The following is a 19,661-nucleotide window of genomic DNA, read 5'->3' on the forward strand; positions in this document are numbered from 1 at the left end:
TACTCAACAAGAGTCCAGGACACAAATTTAAATCCAATAATATCATATTTATGTTCAAAGTATAGTCATACTAATATATGCACGCATCTAAAATCTTTCTGCCAACTGCAACATGATCAGGTTCCCGTAAGAAAGAACCAACAAAAGGGCTCTAAGCAAATGAAAAATTTCACCCTATGCCTAAAATGACATCTAAACTGTCACCTAAAGAGGCATCTCTTAGCTTTTCCAAGTAGCCAAGAACCCTCTTGCTCTCTGAATCACATGCCCTTTCCAAGCAGATGGTCACACTCAGTTCTCCAAAACCTAAATATTTCATGTACTCTTCCTTCATACACACATACAAAGCCCATCTCTTGGGTCCAGTGTTACTCAGGAATATCAGAAAATTGGAAGAAAAGGAGGGAGCCAAGAAGACAGCTCCTCTAACACCAATAAGACGGGTGGTGGTGCCTCCAATCCATGTACTGTATTTTTTGACTTCTTAATTCAAAACCTAAAACACTATGCCTAGAACAAAATAAGGGCTCAAATATTAGTTTAAGGAATATGATGGTCAGTCTCTTTTACCTGTCTTGCATTTCAATGGAGATTCCCCCACCTCAACTTCCTTTCTCCACTCTCTACCACCAGCATACCTTAGTGGAAAAGATCTGTAGGGTAAGTATCAACAAAATTGCTTATTTCCCAAAATTCTAACGACTAACTCAAAGCTTCCAAACACTTGTCACTTAGCAAAAAGGTTATGCCTTTGATGGCATAATTCTAGTCATAAAAGATAAAAATCTCAGCTTTACTTGACTATTTTCTCCCTACAAAGCACCTGCTCTCATAACTTTGACCCAATAAATCATGCCAAGAGCAGTCTACCTCAGAAATTTCTCCCCATTCCAACATTTACAATGGTAACTACACATCTTTTCCTCCTCCAGTTTCTCTTTTCTAGTCATGGAGTTGTTTATAAGACATCACTGCTAATATGACACAACTAATATGCCATACAACTGCCCTTGACGACCAACATTCTTTCCAATCACAGCTGGCTGCTTCCCCAAATATGCTAAGGATATTCGTAACTGCGTATCTTTATTAGAGATGTACCCTCACCCTATCCGCCTAAAAAACCTCCTGCTTAATACCAAAGGCAAGTTCAAATACTGCCCTTTGTGAAACTACCTGGAGCTCTTTAAATTTTAACAGGGGAGCTTATAGCTCCCCAAAGGGCAACACAATTCATCTTTCTATGAGACAATCCTGTACAAAGCAGGACACACAGCAGCCCCTATTAATTTCATAGCACTTTCTTCACTGTATAATATAGTACATATCATACATGTACCATATTTGATCTGCTTGTAGATTTACTTCATTGCTCTATTCATGGTGTACTAGCAATATTTACTTAATATATTTGTATGTGGAGTAATAACAGCACTCTGAAAAATCTCTAGTGGAACAACTTCACAGTTCAGTCACTTATACATTGTTGACATTATTATCCATATGCAACTTATGATAAGTTATGTATTATAAAGTCATCAAAGACCACTGAACTAAAACCAGGGTCCTTTTGAACCAGATCTTTTGCTTACCAGGTGTTTAACATATCTCAGCTATCATACTATAGCCTATTATCAAATCTGACTAAGTGCTCCCAAGTTCTTTATAGAAGAATGACTGAGAAAGAATTACTCCACTGTCCATAACTGATATTTCTTTTATTGAAATTGAGACACAATTCGCATACCAAACCACAAAATAAACCCTTTGAATATGTACAACTCAGTGACTGTTAGTATTCTCACAAATTTCTGCTATCATCACCACTCTAATTCCAAAACATTTTCCCTGGGTGATCTTATAAGGGAAAGAAAAGCGGGACTACAACTGATTACAGAAAGTACATCTGAAAGCTTTTCCTAAAAATGGGTATGTTTTTACACTTAAGAAAACACTGTAAATATTTGTGGCAGAAATCAGAAACACTTATAAATCAAGCTTGATAAGAATATTGCCAGGTTAGCTGTGACAAACAATTTCATACGTGTTAGCCTACCGAAGAACTTTCAGATCTACTTTTAGTATATTCCAATCCTCTTGCGTGAAAGATAGGATTCCTCAAAAACTATAGCTTTAAAAAATTTTTTTATTGGAAAAGAGTTGATTTACAATGTTGTGTTACTTTCTGCTGTACAGCAAAGTGTATCAGTTATACATATATATATATCTCCATTCTTTTTTAGACTCTTTTCCCATATAGGTCATTACAGAGTATCAAGTAGAGTTCCCTGTGCTATACCAAAAACTACAGCTTTAATGCCTGTTAGATATCTCCAACAATGTGCCAATTATTTTTATTACAACACTTTCAGTACAACAGCACAATGTGCCTTCTAATGATCAGTAATTTCAAAAATAAATGACTAAATATCAATGTGGAAAGAGAATTAAAATAAATAAAGAGAAATTAATTTAAGCATTTGAAAGAAAAAACACTCAAAGGAACTGCTTCACACAAGAAGTCCTCTAACAGGAACTATTCCAGCAACAATTTCCCTAGAAGCAACAAGATTCAACAGGACACAACTCGAACTGGATCTTTGTCAGCTTACAGGACTTATCAGACTTTCAACATCAATGAACAGTATGTTTTGTACTCAAGGGTAACTGATGCAACTCTCCTAGTTTTATACACAGACCCCCCATGAATATTCACCCAACTTTGAGCCTTGTATTCCTACCAGAAAAAAAATGTGTTAACAAATCTTTGAGTAATTATAAACTCTGCATGACAGTTTATAGCATATTTGAAAGAGCTGACAATGTATCTGAGTGACATTAACAACTCTATCTAAAGTGGCAGTTTCACGTATGTTGGCACAATTTATGTTAAACTCATTTAAGAACTTCCAACATCTTTTACATCAGGAATGGCCTTAAGAACAAATAAAAAGACAGGCCTAATTTACATAATTTATGAAAAAGGTAATTTGCGTTTAGACTACAGAATCCAATCTGCTGTCTCCTCAGAAGACAGCATACTAAAATATAAGTGACTCAGTTAAATTTTGATATTTGATTATCCTCCAGTTTTTTTTGCGGTACGCGGGCCTCTCACTGCCGTGGCCCCTCCCGTTGCAAAGCACAGGCTCCGGATGCGCAGGCTCAGTGGCCATGGCTCACGGGCCCAGCCGCTCCGCGGCATGTGGGATCTTCCCAGACAGGAGCACGAACCCGTGTCCCCTGCATCGGCAGGCGGACTCTCAACCACTGCGCCACCAGGGAAGCCCTATCCTCCAGTTTTAAAGGTAGAGTATTTATAACCTTTAGGACTTAATCACCAATACCCACAAATACCCAAGCAAAAATACAAATCACTCTAATTCTCCTAACAAAACATCATTTATCATTTACTCCCTGATATCTAAAAAATATATATATCTCCTTAAGAAACACCCGATGCCTTCATTATTAAAGTTTCTAACAAAAGTCAGGCTAATGATGATTAAAGTGCATAATACCTTTATGAAATATTCTGGTCTCCTCTCCCACCTCTCCCATGTCAAAAAAGGGAAAAGAAAAGAAGAAAATAGCACTTGAATCTCAACTAGCCTCCAAATCTACCCCACTAGTTCACAGGGAATACAGGTGGCAGAGGAACATGCTAAACAACACAAAATACAACCTGCAAAATCTGGTCTAAAAAAATTTCCAGTCTGTGGAACACTGATGAGATTATTTTAACTATTTTAATTATAAATGGTATTGTCGCTATGTTTATAAAAGCAGTCTTTATCTTTTACTGATATACTACTTTCTTATATACGTATATTTGAATTAAAAAGTTCCATAACACAGAGTAAACAAAAAAGTTGAAGTAACTACTAAGCAGCATGTCTAGAAAACAAACACCAATCAGTCTTCATTTCACTATGAAGACTTCTGCCACATAAAGAACTCTAATTATGCTAGAGATGTTAGTTTTTGTGGAGAGGAATGGTGGGGTGTCCATGATTCCCTTCATTTTGATATTACAGGAATATTCATGCTCTAAAAAGATTGGGAATTCTTGACTGATTAAAAGCATAATAATATTTGAGGGTTATTTTATAATGCAATCTATCTTCCACGTTGCCTTTAGTCTTCATAACAACTCTATTAGTAGGCATTATTATCTCCATTTTAGGAATAAGAAAACTGAGATGACATATATGACTCTGGTCATAACCTTTTCCACTAAGTGATTAAGTCTTTGGATTCCTCAATTATTCTTTGCTCTGTATCAGCTGCCTCCCTAACATAACAATAGGTAGTAGAAATGTCAAATTTATGTCTTGAAATATTCATGTGAATTTCATGTTCTTCAGGGTATGACTAAGGACTAAAGTGACTAAGTAGACAGATTTAACCTCCATTTACATAACAGGAAGCAGAGCTTTCAGCACATCTCACAGCCAATTTCCCATCTTCTTAAGAATCTAACAGCTGATTCAGGATGTTACTAACTGTATCTTAATCTTGTGAATAAAGTATCTTCAGGATGACGTCTGAGAGAAAACTATACCATTTTCCTGAGAAGTTTTTCCATTCTTAAAATGTTCGTTTCCCCAACAGACCTCAGTATATATTTAAATGAGCTCTTTTCCAGCTACTATTTGGTTACTCCATCACTAATCAGAATTCTTTTTCTACTGGCTGAGATTAGAATGGAAGGTCAAAGACATTCCTTTTCACTGACACTCCATAATATCAAGCAATACAGAGAATAACTAAAGGTCTCTCTTGCCTCTTGAAAAACTGAAGTGAGGCCAACAGTGGTGTTGTCACCTTTTTTTTTTTTCTGCGGTACGCGGGCCTCTCACTGCTGTGGCCTCTCCCGTTGCGGAGCACAGGCTCCGGACTCGCAGGCTCAGCGGCCATGGCTCACGGGCCCAGCCGCTCCACGGCATGTGAGATCCTCCCGGACCGGGGCACGAACCTGTGTCCCCTGCATCGGCAGGCAGACTCTCAACCACTGCACCACCAGGAAAGCCCCCATGTCACCAATTTTTAAGACCAAATAGCAGTGGTAAGAAATTTGAAGCTATTTCTGCAAACATCTAAATGATTTCACTCTTCTCTGCTGTCTCTAACTCTTTTACTCAATTTTGGAATTCCTCACTTAAAAGGGCTTTTCCCAAACTTATTTAGAGTAGGATGATAAAGGGATGGTCAAAGTTTCACTGCCTCACCAAGACAACTAAAAGTAAAACTTTAGAGGACAATTCTCATGAAGGTAGAAGTGTACACTGTTAAAGTTTTCTATACACTCAAAGTCATACATAACTTATCCCTATCCACACATCTACCAATTTTCTCATGACTTTTTCAAATACGAATGCTATTCTGTAGGCACAAGAAATCATAATCATTATTCCAACCTCCCTGCCTTTTAGAACTGTATCATCACCCCCAATCTACAATACAAACACTTCAACATTAACTCCTAAAGCAATCTGTATTGTTAATTCATTATATATGCTTATTGCATCCTATTTCATATTGGTTGGTTTGCTCAAAGGAGACTATTGGATTTTTAAGGTTAGGAATCATTTTTTACAGTTTTGCTGCAATCCCTTACAATGCAAAACCAAGGGGCCAGTATGCAATAGGGAAATAATGAAGAGAACACGATACTGCTAATTTAGTCCCATTTCATCATTAGGCAAGTCAGTCCTTACTTTTATGTGGCAAACAAATTAAAACATTTTCTCTGACAATATATATAAACTGATTCTTTGAAATCAACAGAAACGTCACCTTAGCTAGTCTACCTCTGACAATTTTGGGGAAGGTTATTTTTTCATTATGTTCTGGCAGAAAGAGGGGGTTTTATTTGAAAACATGTCTGTTATTCATTACTACAAAATGGAACATTACTACACAATAGAAAAATAAAATGGTTCTCACTAGACAGCTTCTTTCTGGAATAGACAAAACATTTTAAACATACCTGTCATAATAATCCCGTTGAAAGTCATAGTCCAAGTCAAAAGAGGAGCTGAAAAATAAATACCAAAGAGGATTAATTTGGAACTGTTGATGTAAATTCACAACAGCCGATGGGAAACAAAAAAAACCCACGCTAAACCAACCCAACAAATAGATCAATAGATTAGCATGAACTAACATCCAATCATTACACAACAGATCTCTAAATTCCAATCACCTTAGGTCACTGGCCATTCAGTGGCCAAACTGCAAATTTAGGTGTAAGATTGCTAAAATGTCAACACACAACATTAACAGCTAAAATAAGAACATGGAAAAATACAACAGTAAATTAAACATTTCTTTGTCATCCTCCTTCCCTCTCTCCCTCCCCAGCTTCTTAGAAGCTAAATAACTCCTCCTGAAGGACTGTAATTTATGCTTTAAATACCAAACTACTCTTTAATAGTAAAAACCTCAGGGAATTCTAATAATTCTCTGGGAAATGGGGTAAAAGGAGGTACATTAACACAAAATTAATAAAGCATTACTTTCGCACATATAAAACATACTACAGTTAACCCTCCCCACATCCAGAAAACAGATAGAGAAGATGCCCACTGATGGACACAATGCAGTTATAAATAATAAAGTTCCGGACCTGAGTAGAGGGGACGGAGAAGGGTGTTCTGGTACTGACCCGTACATCTCCGCTGCAGATCGTTTCACACCTGCTTTTCCTCGGTTCACTTTTGGCTCTGCGGCCAGATTAATATCTGAAAAAAACAAAAACAAAAGCTTTAATGACACCTCCGTTGAGGGGCAGGGTGGGGTGGGGTGGTCCTCAAACTACAGCTTTTTAAAGTGTACATGGCCATACATATCAACAAAGGTCAAAAGATGTACCTCACCATTCCTTGTCATATAAAATAGGCTCAAGAATTTTTTACAAGGTTTGGACTTAATCTTCCATTTCTTTGTCCTCTGTTCTGTACCAACAAAGCATTCATTATGCAAAACACATTAAGTTTGTCTCTGGTACCTTCTACCCTCACCTCGCACACTTCAATGAGAAACTCTCACCATTCAGAGAGTGCTCACTCAGTTACTATCAAATAAGAAAAGTATCAGTGACCAACAGTTGCCTTTCCAGAAATGATTCTGTGTATTTAAAATAAGCACAAATATTAGGAATGAGTAAATGACCTCAGAGATATAAATATATAGCAATTCATGAATTAATATGGTTGAAGTATGGCACCCTCAAAATTATCCCCAAAGGGGAATTTTTAATTCTCCTTACAAACAGGATAACCTGAAAAGTTGCATATAAAATACTTCAGAAATACTGTGCAAGGCTGCTCTGGTAGAACAGTGGTTAAGAATCCGCCTGCCATTGCAGGCGACACGGACGGGTTGAAGCCCTGGTCCGGGAAGATCCTACATGCCGCGGAGCAACTAAGCCCGTGCGCCACAACTACTGAGCCTGCGCTCTAAAGCCCGCACGCCACAACTACTGAAGCCTGCGCGCCTAGAGCCCGTGCTCTGCAACAAGAGAAGCCACCCAATGAAAAGCCCACGCTCCACGATGAGGAGTAGCCCCTGCTTGCCGCAACTAGAGAAAGCCCGTGCACAGCCACAAAGACCCAATGCAGCCAAAACTATAAATAAATAAATAAATTTATAAAGAAAAAACAAACGAAACTCTATTTGGAGAAACTACTAAAAAAAATAGAGAAATACCGTGCAAACAGTGAGATGCTTAAGTAAACAACCTTTACATGCATGCATACACACAGTCCAAGAAAAGGGAAAGACGCAAAAAAAAAAAATCCTAGTTTCCATATACAGCATAATTTTTAAAATACCTATGCCAGAGTACCCAGCTGCTTGCCATGCCACCCACTACCTATGAAAGAGTTCATGTTCTCCCTTGTATTTTAACAGAAGAGACCATTTGTCAAAAAACAATTAGCCAAAAGCTAGCCAGCTCTCCAAAACTCAGTTTAAATGACTAATTGAAAAACAGACATTTAAGTACACTATTTGCTAAACACCATTACATTTATGAATAATCTTCAGAGTTCTTGGCTCACTAAACATTTCTAATTTTTAATATGTAATGTTTATTAACAACCTTGCTTTTTACAGTTTTTTTTTTTTTTTTTTTTTTTTTTTTTTTTTTAATGCGTTACGCGGGCCTCTCACTGCTGTGGCCTCTCCCGGACGCGCAGGCTCAGCGGCCATGGCTCACGGGCCCAGCCGCTCCGCGGCACGCGGGATCCTCCCAGACCGGGGCACGAACCCGCGTCCCCCGCATCGGCAGGCGGACTCCCAACCACTGCGCCACCAGGGAAGCCCTTTACAGTTTTTTTGACTTTGGAATCTTAAGATTTTACAAAACTAAATATAGAATTTTTAAATCAATTTAAAAATGTAATAAAATGAAACAGAACTAAATTATATATCAGTTGATTATACAACCTTATAGAATAATTATTTCATGTGATTCTAAACTACAGTATAGTTGACTCTTGAAAAACATAGGGGTTGGGGCCCTGACCCTCTGCACAGTTGAAAATCTGCATATAACTTAACAGTTGGCCCTCCTTATCCATGGTTCCGCACTGGGGGGTTCAACCAACGTTCCTGTAATACTGTAATACATATTTATTAAAAAAAAAAAAAAATTCCACGTATAAGTGGATCTGCGCAGTGCAAACACATGTTGTTCAATCAAAGGAAAACTGTACTAAGTCAATATCCAAAATAGAATATACAGTAATAAAATGAACCTCAAATCTAAAATAACATTTAGTAATCTTAACTTTGGTAAAAACACCAATGATTGTTTGAAACTGCGGTACAAAGCGCACGTAAAAGCATACATTTTGTTTTCTTAAAAAAGTAATGTGTCCCCTATTCTGCCCAAGATGCAACTGAAATTCAGTAACGATAAACACTCCTGGTATAACAGGTTTCTAAATAACTCCCATTAAAAGGAGCCAACAGTCTTATGAAAAAGGGACAAACTCCAGGATAGATCAAGAAATACACAGATGACCTGGAATATCTTGTGGTACCAGAAAGCAAGGAAGCAATGCAAAATTAGAAGAGTAAGGTCTCAAGGACACAGGAACCAACTTGAAGGTTATCGATCCACTGGCCAAAGACAAAATATCCTGAGCTCTAAAGAATGACTTGCAATGGACTGAACATATGTAATGCGATCTAAAGTTTAGAATATAAACTGTTTATCAACAGAGCTCAGATCTCATTTCTCAAAATTTGGACATGCTAGACCACAGAGAACCCTACTGGGAGAACCAATATCTAAAACAACCTTTTATTGAGTGTAAACATACTGAACTAGAAGCTTCTCGTGAAACATCTCAATTAATCCTCTCAATTTATCTAATTTCTCTTGACAATCCCGAAGTATTATTACTCAGGTAAGAACAGATAATAAACTGAGGTCCTATTACCTTCATTTTAACAAACGAGAAAAATTAAGGCTCAGCCAAACTAGGTAGACTGCCCAACACATAATTGTGAGGCCCCAACATACAGCCCAGCAATCGAACTCTAGAATACATGACTAAGCTATACTGTCTTCACCCAGTCGACTGTGCAGTAAGACACAGCCATTTTAAGCAGCAATAGTACCTTATGAAATATCACTCCTATCTCCCCTACCTTACTCAAGACTGCCAACTAAGAGTTATCCAGTCTCTACTAACACAAAACGGCCTAATAAGTAAAATCCTCTTTAGCCTATGAAACCTATAAACCCAACATTTTTATTAGGCTAAAGTCAGTCATAACATCCAGAACACCTCAGACTGTTAAAGTTTATGCAGAGGGAGACAAAAAGAAGACATGAACAGAAAAACTCTCAGATCTGAATTATATAATCAATGATATAATCAATATAATCAATGAAAAATTAATTCAACCCAGACCTTACCTAAAACCTGGCCAGCAATCATTCTGCCATCCTCTCCTGCCACAGCAGCCCGGGCATTTCTCTCATTAACATACTGAACGAAGGCAAAACCCTTATGAACAGAGCAACCCACGATTTTGCCATATTTCGAGAAGATTGCCTCCACATCAGATTTCTTGACCACAAGAGTATTGAGATTCCCAATGAATACACGGGAGTTCATGGAGCGAGGATCCGTCTTGTTGGTAACATTGCTGGCCATTGTCTTTGATGGTAAGGTGCTTCACAAAGCTGAAAAACTGCGAGAAAAAAAAGGCATTCAGGTGAAAAGATGTTAAAAACAAAAGTCCTTGATAAAAACCTGTTCTACTCTTATTTTGAACCACTGTGACTACCTACTACCTTATTTTGAACCACTTTCAGTCAACTGAAAAGGATCTCATAGCAGCAAGTATATTACTATTCAGAGACTAGAGCCGCCTGAATAAATCCTTATAGAAATTCAATCTCCTCTTCTGTAGTATATTCCTGCTAGATTATCCCTTGGGGGGGGAGGGGGGGAATCCTCTTCACAGATTATTGGCAACACAATCTTCTTGGGCATTATTAATTCCAAGTGACCTCCCTGTTTTAAAGTCCTCAAGCAAATTAGAACCCCCTAAGCTCTCTACTACTGACTTCTTGTTTTTCACCTTCCCAGTCATGCTAACCTAACTATTTCTTGCCATCTATCATAACTCCACCTTCTTGCACACTGCTTTTACTAAAATGAGTCTCACTCATTCCCGCGGATACACAGAACTCCAAATTCTGCCCACAAACTCTTCTTCAGCTAGATGAATGTGGACCTAACACAGTACTCTTCAAGTGTAATTAACTTTATTATACAAAAGCAATAAACAGAACCAATTCATTCACTCTGGAAATAATCTATTTCCAGGTACTTCAACTGATTTATAGTATGCCATAGATTATCAATACCATCTTTTTTACAAAATGTAATGATTCTTTCGTTTTTATGTGAAAATATAATACAAAATATAGCTGGAACATTTAATAATGCTGGATGGTGATGATGATAAAACTACCAGGTAGAACACTGCGTGAATCAAAAAAGAACCAGGAGACGGGCTTCCCTGATGGCGCAGTGGTTGACAATCCGCCTACCAATGCAGTGGACATGGGTTCGATCCCTGGTCCAGGAAGATCCCACATGCCATGGAGCAACTAAGCCCATGCGCCACAACTACTGAGCCTGCACTCTAGAGCCTGTGAGCCACAACTACTGAGCCTGCGTGCTGCGACTACTGAAGCCTGTGCGCCTAGAGTCCATGCTCCACAGCAAGAGCAACCACCGCAATGAGAAGCCCGTGCACCATGACGAAGAGTAGCCCCCCACCCCCGCCGCAACTAGGGAAAGCCCACGCGCAGCAACAAAGACCCAACGCAGCCAAAATTAAATAAATTAAAAAAAAAAGAACCAGGAGAACCAAGGAAGAGGATACAACTTTCCTCAGACCATTTCAAAACAAAAATGATCTTTATGTATGTTACAGAGGCACAATCCTGTAATTACATGGAGACTCATGATATCATTTTAAAGTGCAGATGCTTTGACATTCTTTAGCTTTTGTATCAGTCTACTGCTCCCTCCCACACCAAAGTTAAAGAGTTTAAGATGGACCCGCCCTAGATTTAGAGTAACATTCTTAAGATTATTTCCCATTCATCCCTTTGAAAGGTACTGACAACAAATTAAACAAGATACCAGTGTCTAGTATCTCTTAACTTTCCAATCCTCAAGATAATCATAACAAACTAGTTTTCATGGATTATGTAAAAAGGTTTTATATATACACACATGTAAAAAAAAAAGACAGTATAACATTTATACATGACCACCACCATTCTGACCCTTAAAATACCTAGTCATTTCATAAGCATACTGATTTTAAAGCTGTAAAGCTCCTATCCTTTCTGAAATTCAAGAAACAGCCTGTCTTTACTTTGCCTTCTAAATTACACCTTTATAAACAGTTAATTTTTTGACTAAGCAGTAAAAATTTACCTCACAGTGGCTAGTGAGAATCACCAACAGCCTTTCAACTTAAGTGGGAGCACCAGAAAGTCTTAGAACACCAAGAGGAATCAAAACAGAAACCTACTAAAATAAAAGGCCTAACTGGTTTCAAATACTTCTGCTTGGCTCTTAAGGTTTGCTATTAAGTGGGGACTTAAGCCAGTTTTCAGCAAATGTTTTTCACAAACAATAAATATACCAATAGCAATTACAGGTAAAATCTCCCTTTTTAAAAAAAATTATTTATATTCGCTCCGTTGGGTCTTCACTGCTGCGCGCGGCTTCCTCTAGCTGCGGCGAGCAGGGGCTACTCTTCGTTGTGGTGTGTGGGCTTCTCACTGCAGTGGCTTCTCTTGTTGCGGAGCACGGGCTCTAGGCACACGGGCTTCAGGAGTTACGGCATGTGGGCTCTAGAGCGCAGCCTCAGTAGTTGTGGCGCATGGGCTTAGCTGCTCCGCGGCATGTGGGATCTTCCCAGACCAGGGCTTGAACCTGTGTCCCCGGCATTGGCAGGCGGATTCTTAACCACTGCGCCACCAGGGAAGCCCCCGCCCCGGGTTTTAAAGAGAGTTAACAACCATGGGTAAAGCATGGACAGCATTTACAACAGAACTTTGTGTCAAAGCATCCATCCCAACCAAAACTCCAAAATGCATGCTGCTAAGGGCAAGCCAACAGCTAACACACACGGTATCTATCACTGTGGGAGAAGCAAAGAGAAGCAACGGCGAGCCTAAAAGACCCAGAAATTGAAGAATACCAAAATACCCAGGTAGTATTTACTGGAAAGGAAAAGGGAACCAATGTCAGGAAAAGCAGTTCCAACAGGGAGAATTTTGCCTGCTCCAATAGTGGGTGAGTACAAGGTACTGCAGCTTAACGGTCTGAAGGTGCTAGAGCAGCTGAAGTCTCTATAAAATCTCAATACCAACTCAGAAATCCCATATGCACCATTCCTTTCTCAATCCCTTTCGTCTCCCTAAAACTCCTTACAGTAAAATCACTTTCCTCCTTTTAAAATAGTTCTATTACCTAAATGTATATCCCTGCATAGTATAGTCTTACCCATTAAAACAAATTTGACGTGTTTTTTTTGTGTGTGTGGTACGCGGGCCTCTCACTGTTGTGGCCTCTCCCGTTGCGGAGCACAGGCTCCGGACGCTCAGGCTCAGCGGCCATGGCTCACGGGCCCAGCCGCTCCACGGCATGTGGGATCTTCCCGGACCGGGACACGAACCCGTGTCCCCTGCATCAGCAGGCGGACTCTCAACCACTGCGCCACCACCAGGGAAGCCGTGATGTGTCTTTTAAGGCTCTTTTTATAAGTCCCCCTTTAACTTAAAATTTATCTGTTGAAGAATCCTGGGCATTTGTCCTGCAGTTTTTCCCAGAATTTCATACCCTCAGTATAATTCCACATATACTTCTGTCCTTTGTATTTTCAGAAATTGGAGGCTGGGACCAAAGGCTTGATTGATCAGACTCATGTGTAACACTTCTGTAAGATTATATATAGGTGGCATTATCTTTTTGTGGTTAGTAATGCTAAAATTCTACCAGATCTCTCTAGGCATTATGGTCCCTCAAGATTCTAATATATTACTTAGAAAGAACTTGGAAAATAGTTTATCAGTTCTTGCATCTTAGTAACAGTTTGCCTGTGTCCTTTATATTTGTCAGTTTCACTGGGTATAAAAATAATTGAGTAACATTTTATTTCCTTAAATATTTTATTCCATTTACTTCTGGACTGTCACAGAATCATTCCAAAGTGTAAACCTTGCTAGCAAAGTTGTATTTTTCTCAACTTGAGTAGAAACTGCAGGGTTTTTGCTTTATAGTAACTCATTAAGCTTTTTTTCTTTTTAAAGACTTAACAGAAATGGAATAGTGTATCTGAAGCTGGCTCATGGGTCACAGAAGTTTACACTTTGGAGTCACCCTCATAAGACAGGTCAATTCCTCCTAGCTTTTTAAAGATAGTATCAGTGAAGGAAGAAATGGGAGAAAACTGTTCTGACTGGGTTAAAACTCAGACCCAGAGGGTATAGTCTTAACTATATCAGATTTTAAGTGTAAAAGCAAGTTGCAGAGAAAGGGGTTAGTTTTTGCTTTTTACTTTATACAGAGCTGTAGCAATAGGTTGCACTGGGTTGGCCAAAAAGTTCGTTCGGTTTTTCATAAGATGGTATGGAAAAACCTGAATGAACTTTTTGGCCAAGCCAACATTCTACATACATTTTTGTAAAAGATTTTAAACTCAGTATTCTAATTACCAGCAATTGCAGTCTTTAGAAAATTCAGATTACTTTAAATGACACGAAAAATTACGATAAAATGTTTAAGTTAGAAAGCAGTATATATAATTGTACAATACTTAACAGGAGGCATATATACCTACCCACATAATAATTGTGTGCTTAGGAAACATAGGGCAGAAATATTTTAAAATACTGTTCCATGGGTACTCTTGTGGTTAATCAACTGTTACCACCTGCATAGTTTTTTATATTACCCAAATTTTCTACAATGAACATGTAAGTTTTCTGTTTTCTTTTTAGGAAAACATTTTAAAAGTCAAGCACCTAACTCCTAATCAGGAAATGCATTTGAGAGAAATAAAAAAGGGCCTGTCACATTAGTAACAACAATCCAGGCTCTTTAAACATTTATTTTTTAAAAACTTTCAAATGTTTTGAGAACATCCAATGTACTAATGTACACTAACAGTCTTAACAACACTGTTACATAATGAAGTAACGTTAATTCACATGAATTAGTTTTAACTTTAACAACCTATTCTACTGTCTGCGTGAAGAATAATGTCTAGTTCATGGATCCAGAGTTTATAAATCACTTCTTCCACTTTTTGAAAATCAGATGTTTCTGCACATCATAAACACTCAGCAATTTCTGAGTACTCTGGTCACACCCTGCAAAAGTTTTCTCAGCAAAATCATTAAGATAAATTCATTCTTTTAAAAACTCAGTACTGATTACTACAGAAGAGCTAAGTAAATAAAAGTACATAGAATAAAAAATATACAGAATCAGTTTCTTTCCTAAAATTCGTTTCAAAGAGTAAAACCAAAGGGGGAAAGATTTTTGAAATGATTATGGTCCCCTGGATACTCTGCGTCCTGTTTAATTCAGTAGCAGAGATCAAGTGGATCTGGTTACCAGAAAAGCAGAATTCCACCATAGCACAGACAACAGAAAAAGATTGAGTATTTTCCTAGAGGCTATTGGGTGGCAGTACTCAAACCTCTAGCTCATGGATGCATGCGCATATGTGTGTTTGCATGATATTTTTGTTGTCATCCCAGGTTCTTACTTCCACAATTTTTATCATCAAAGGATCACTAAGACGTGAGTAAAAGTCAAAACCAGGAATGTTGAGTTACTTTTATTGCTTTATTACACCAAAGGATCTATGTGTCCATTTGACCATGTTTCATGTTGAAGCAATAAAAGCAACAAGAGATTTTAGTGGCAGCATGAAGGACAAGAATTATAGAAATGTATTTCTATTCCCACTTCTACCATCCCAGTCATATCCTAAAACAGAAAACACAAAATCTTACATCTAATTGGAATGCAAGCAAACCTGTCAATTCTATTTCCAACTGTTCATTCTGAACCTGAGCTACTGTGCTCTCTGCCCTCTTAAGAGGCAAACCTAGCCTGGATTGTCAAACCAGTTTAAAATTTGGGAAATGTTTATAACAACTTCTCTTAAGTTCACATTAAAGAGCAAGTAAAAAAAAAAAAAAAAGAGCAAGTAAATTCTGCTGGGAAGAAATATGACAAGGTGGGAAAGGCAGATTGTGCCGACAATCATGAGATGTTAAGTTTCAAATGGTCCAGAAATGTAGGTTATGATGGTCCTGGAATTTGCTGGGAGCTAGGCAAGAATCAATTCATAATTGGAATCAAGCTTTCAACTCCCTTGTCTTTATGTACTGGGCACTGGAAGTCCACCTTTAGTGGAAAGGGGATGGACGATAAATACTTGACAAAGCAGTGCCACTCATTCAGACTGTGTTCAGTATCATATGTAGGCATATTTCCAGGGAGAATGGAGGCGGGTGGAAACACACAACAGAAAGTAAATCAGCCACAAGATATTTCTACTGAGCTTTTCAGTCAGTGCTCTACCTGTTTGCCCTATTCAACAGGCTACTCACATTATACTTACTCATATCACATGATCCGTTGGACCAGAAAAAAAGAAATTTAAAGATGGTATCAATACAGCTTATCAAATGTCAGATATATTAACTAGAGAACAAGGGAAATAACTTACCTCGGACTAGGAAATTCAAAACCCCACCTTAGAATTTTATCACTATCCCTTAAAACCTAAAATAGCCTCTACATTCAATTTAAATTAGATGCAACTGCCATATGCCTAATACGGTATTTCCCATCTTTTTTTGAAACCTTTTAAAGAGAAAGTGTCACCAGATGGCAGCAATGAGTTGGCAAATTTTTAAGATGATGGCAATCAAGTCCAAAGACTTCCCATTTCACAGTTTTCCACAATTTCCTATCAAGCATTCCTCAGTACCTTTTGGATACTATAAATAAATATCTCTGCCTACTTAGAGCAGCATCTCCTGGTCTAAATTATTTTCCTTTAACACTCTTAAGCTCCTATTTTACCCCTTAAGGACCCTTGTCCCTGTTCCACACTACTTTCCTGTTACTCTCTTCCCCACCCCAACCCTGTTCTCTGCTTCCTATGTATCTTTACTGCATTCATCAACTATTTCCCTCTGGCCTCTTCAGAGCGCAACAATAAACTGCCCATATGTCTGCAAAAAGTTGGCTAGTGCAGGGGCTTCCCTGGTGGCGCAGTGGTTGAGAGTCCGCCTGCCGATGCAGGGGACACGGGTTCGTGCCCCGGTCCGGGAGGATCCCACATGCCGCGGAGCGGCTGGGCCCGTGAGCCATGGCCGCTGAGCCTGTGCTTCCGGAGCCTGTGCTCCGCAAAAGGAGAGGCCACAACAGTGAGAGGCCCGCGTACTGCCAAAAAACAAAAGTTGGCCAGTGTACAGTGGGCCCTTCGTATCGGCAGATTCTGCATCTGTAGATCCCAACCAATCATGGATCAAAAATATTTAGGGGAAAAAAATTCTAGAAAGTTCCAAAACGCAAAACTTGAATTTGCTGCACACCATTTACATTGTATTTCTAACTACTTACATTACATTATGGTATTATAGGTAATTATATTTAGTATTGTAAGTAATCTAGAAATTATTTAAAGTATATGAGAGGTTGTGTATAGGTTATATGCAACATTACACCATTTTATATAAGGGACTTGAGCATCCCCAGATTTTGGTATCTGTCAGGGTCCTAGAACCAATCCCCCTCAGATACCAAGGGACTATAATTTGCTCCACCCCCAAAGCTATAATTATTCATCAAAACATAGACATGATCTCAAGGTAAAGACTATCACACAGAGGCTACTAAAAACAGTACATGGTGGTATTTTCAGGCCACAAGAACACCAAAGTTGGCCATTTTAGATAAACTATGCTAACTGCTATGGTCTAAGAATTGAAACTAAGAATATTCAAGATAAAAATTAGGGGGAAATGCAGAATTCAATAAATGGTACTTGAGTGTGTGTGTGTGTATACACATATATATATGTATAACTGAATCACTTAACTGTATACCTGAAACTAATATAACACTGTAAATCAACTATACTTCAATAAAAAAATAAATTAAAAAAAGAACAGATTATAAATATAAGTGAAAAATAAATTAATAAGTGGTGCCTCACAGCCATCTAAAAACAAAAATTGGGGACCAATCTCATTCTATACACAAAAACATTAACAGATCAAAATCCAAATGTAAAAATTACATATGCAACTGTCAAAACCTATATAAGACAAAAAACTCAACAGTCCCAAAAAAGTATGAGTGACCGAAAAAAATAAGGGCGAGAATAAAATAAACCATAAATATGAAAAACTGTTTTAAGAAAAGCATATTGAAAAAGACTTAGACCACTTAAACTGTTAGATTGGTGTAGATTATATCAATATAAGAATTGATTCAGACAACGGTCAACGTACGCCAAAGCACTGGGTGAAAGCTTGGTGGGAGGGAAACAGGGTTTACATGGTTTCAAAGTACTACCCAACAGACTACTCACTGATTAAAAGAGGAAAAAAACGTACCTTTACTATAGAAACATGGCTCACCACTTAAACCAAGTAATCTGACATCATATGCTTCCTGATTCCACAAAATAAGAAACATACATTCCCCTATGCAATATTCTTGGTAAAATATTTGACTTGAACCTATACAACAGGGAAACAATCAGGCAATTTCAAGATTGTGGGGACACTATACAACACACCTGGTTGGGACTCCTCCAAAAACAGAGCAGGAGGCCATTTCTAGATTAAGAAAGCAACGTTGTGGGGAAGAGACTTTTTTTGTAAAAATGAGAATTTTAATGTGGACTGTATACGAGATAATATTGAACTAATGTTTATTTTCATTGCTTTGATAGTATAGATTATTCTTAGGCGATACAGCCATGAAATTGAAGTTCCCATGTGAAGTATCACGCTTGTAACTTTAATATCATTCAGGAGGGAAAAAAACATACAGAGAACAAACATGGTAATTTAGACAGTTGCTACCAGAAACAAGAACAGGAGGGCTGAAACACAAGGACGGTGTATTTTACAAAAGTACATATTACCTGTTCAAGTTTTTAAAAAAGACCCTATTATAGCAAATGTTAAAATGATATATACCATGTCACACACTCTTAAGCAAGTTCCCAGAAAATATTTTTTCTGTCAGATTTGCTAATATAAGGATGATCATCCGGTGGAGTGGAGGAAGAAACTGGCACTTCCACTGCTATAACTAAGTAAAACCAGTACACATTTCTGTAAGTTCATTTGAAAATTCTTAATTAAACCTAAGTGCCAAGCAATGGGTAGGTCAACAAATTTGTATTAATTAAGCAACTGACAATGTTAAATAAATTTCAGGTTATCCTATTTTGGAACTGAAAAAGGAACTTTGACCATCTTTAAGTTTTGTGAATCCTTTTGACAAAAAACAAAAAAAAAAAACAAAAAAACCCCAGCCACTTAACAAAAAGATTGGAGAAAACTTACTAAGTGGAAAATGTTTACAATATAGAGGTTCTGAAACGATATACAGTAATGATTCCATGTTGGTAAAAATATATTATAAAAATATAAAACATATATAGGGAGGGACTTCCCTGGCAGTCCCAGTAGTTAAGAGGGTGCAGGTTCGATCCCAGGTCAGGGAGCTAAAATCCCACGTGCCTCGCGGCCAAAAAACCAAAACGTAAAACAGAAGCAATGTTGTAACAAATTCAATAAAGACTTTAAAAATGGTCCACACTTAAAAAAAAATAAGTCTTAAAGAAAAAACCACATATACAGGGTTACAGGTACATCTGTAGCTAATGAGATATGAGAATGGATCAAAACATCAAAGTACTGAAAGTGGTTATCTTTGAGCGCTAATGCTGTAAGTAAATATTTTCCTTCTCTCCATGTTTCCTTCCAAGTTTTCTTTAATAAACATTTTATAATAAAAAAGGATTGTTCCAGGGCTTCCCTGGTGGCGCAGTGGTTGAGA

At 38.0% G+C, this 19,661-nt stretch overlaps 1 protein-coding gene across 25 annotated transcripts in view; it reads right to left on the bottom strand.

Moving 5' to 3' along the window:
• The window catches only part of HNRNPC (heterogeneous nuclear ribonucleoprotein C), a 47,714-nt gene that overhangs the window by 11,320 nt on the left and 16,733 nt on the right, over window positions 1–19,661 (bottom strand). For 14 of the 25 annotated variants that reach the window (XM_032621380.1, XM_032621375.1, XM_032621376.1 and 11 more), the window contains 3 exons: window positions 9,938–10,215; window positions 6,632–6,746; window positions 5,993–6,040 (listed from right to left, as the gene is read on the bottom strand). In XM_032621380.1, the coding sequence (XP_032477271.1) occupies window positions 5,993–6,040; window positions 6,632–6,746; window positions 9,938–10,178 (404 nt within the window). In that variant the 5' untranslated portion in view covers window positions 10,179–10,215. The remainder of the gene's footprint in view (window positions 1–5,992; window positions 6,041–6,631; window positions 6,747–9,937; window positions 10,216–19,661) is intronic. The other 11 variants (XM_032621397.1, XM_032621390.1, XM_032621392.1 and 8 more) reach the window with 2 other exon arrangements.

This window comes from Phocoena sinus, chromosome 2, assembly GCF_008692025.1.
Source record: "Phocoena sinus isolate mPhoSin1 chromosome 2, mPhoSin1.pri, whole genome shotgun sequence".
NCBI lineage: Eukaryota > Metazoa > Chordata > Mammalia > Artiodactyla > Phocoenidae > Phocoena > Phocoena sinus.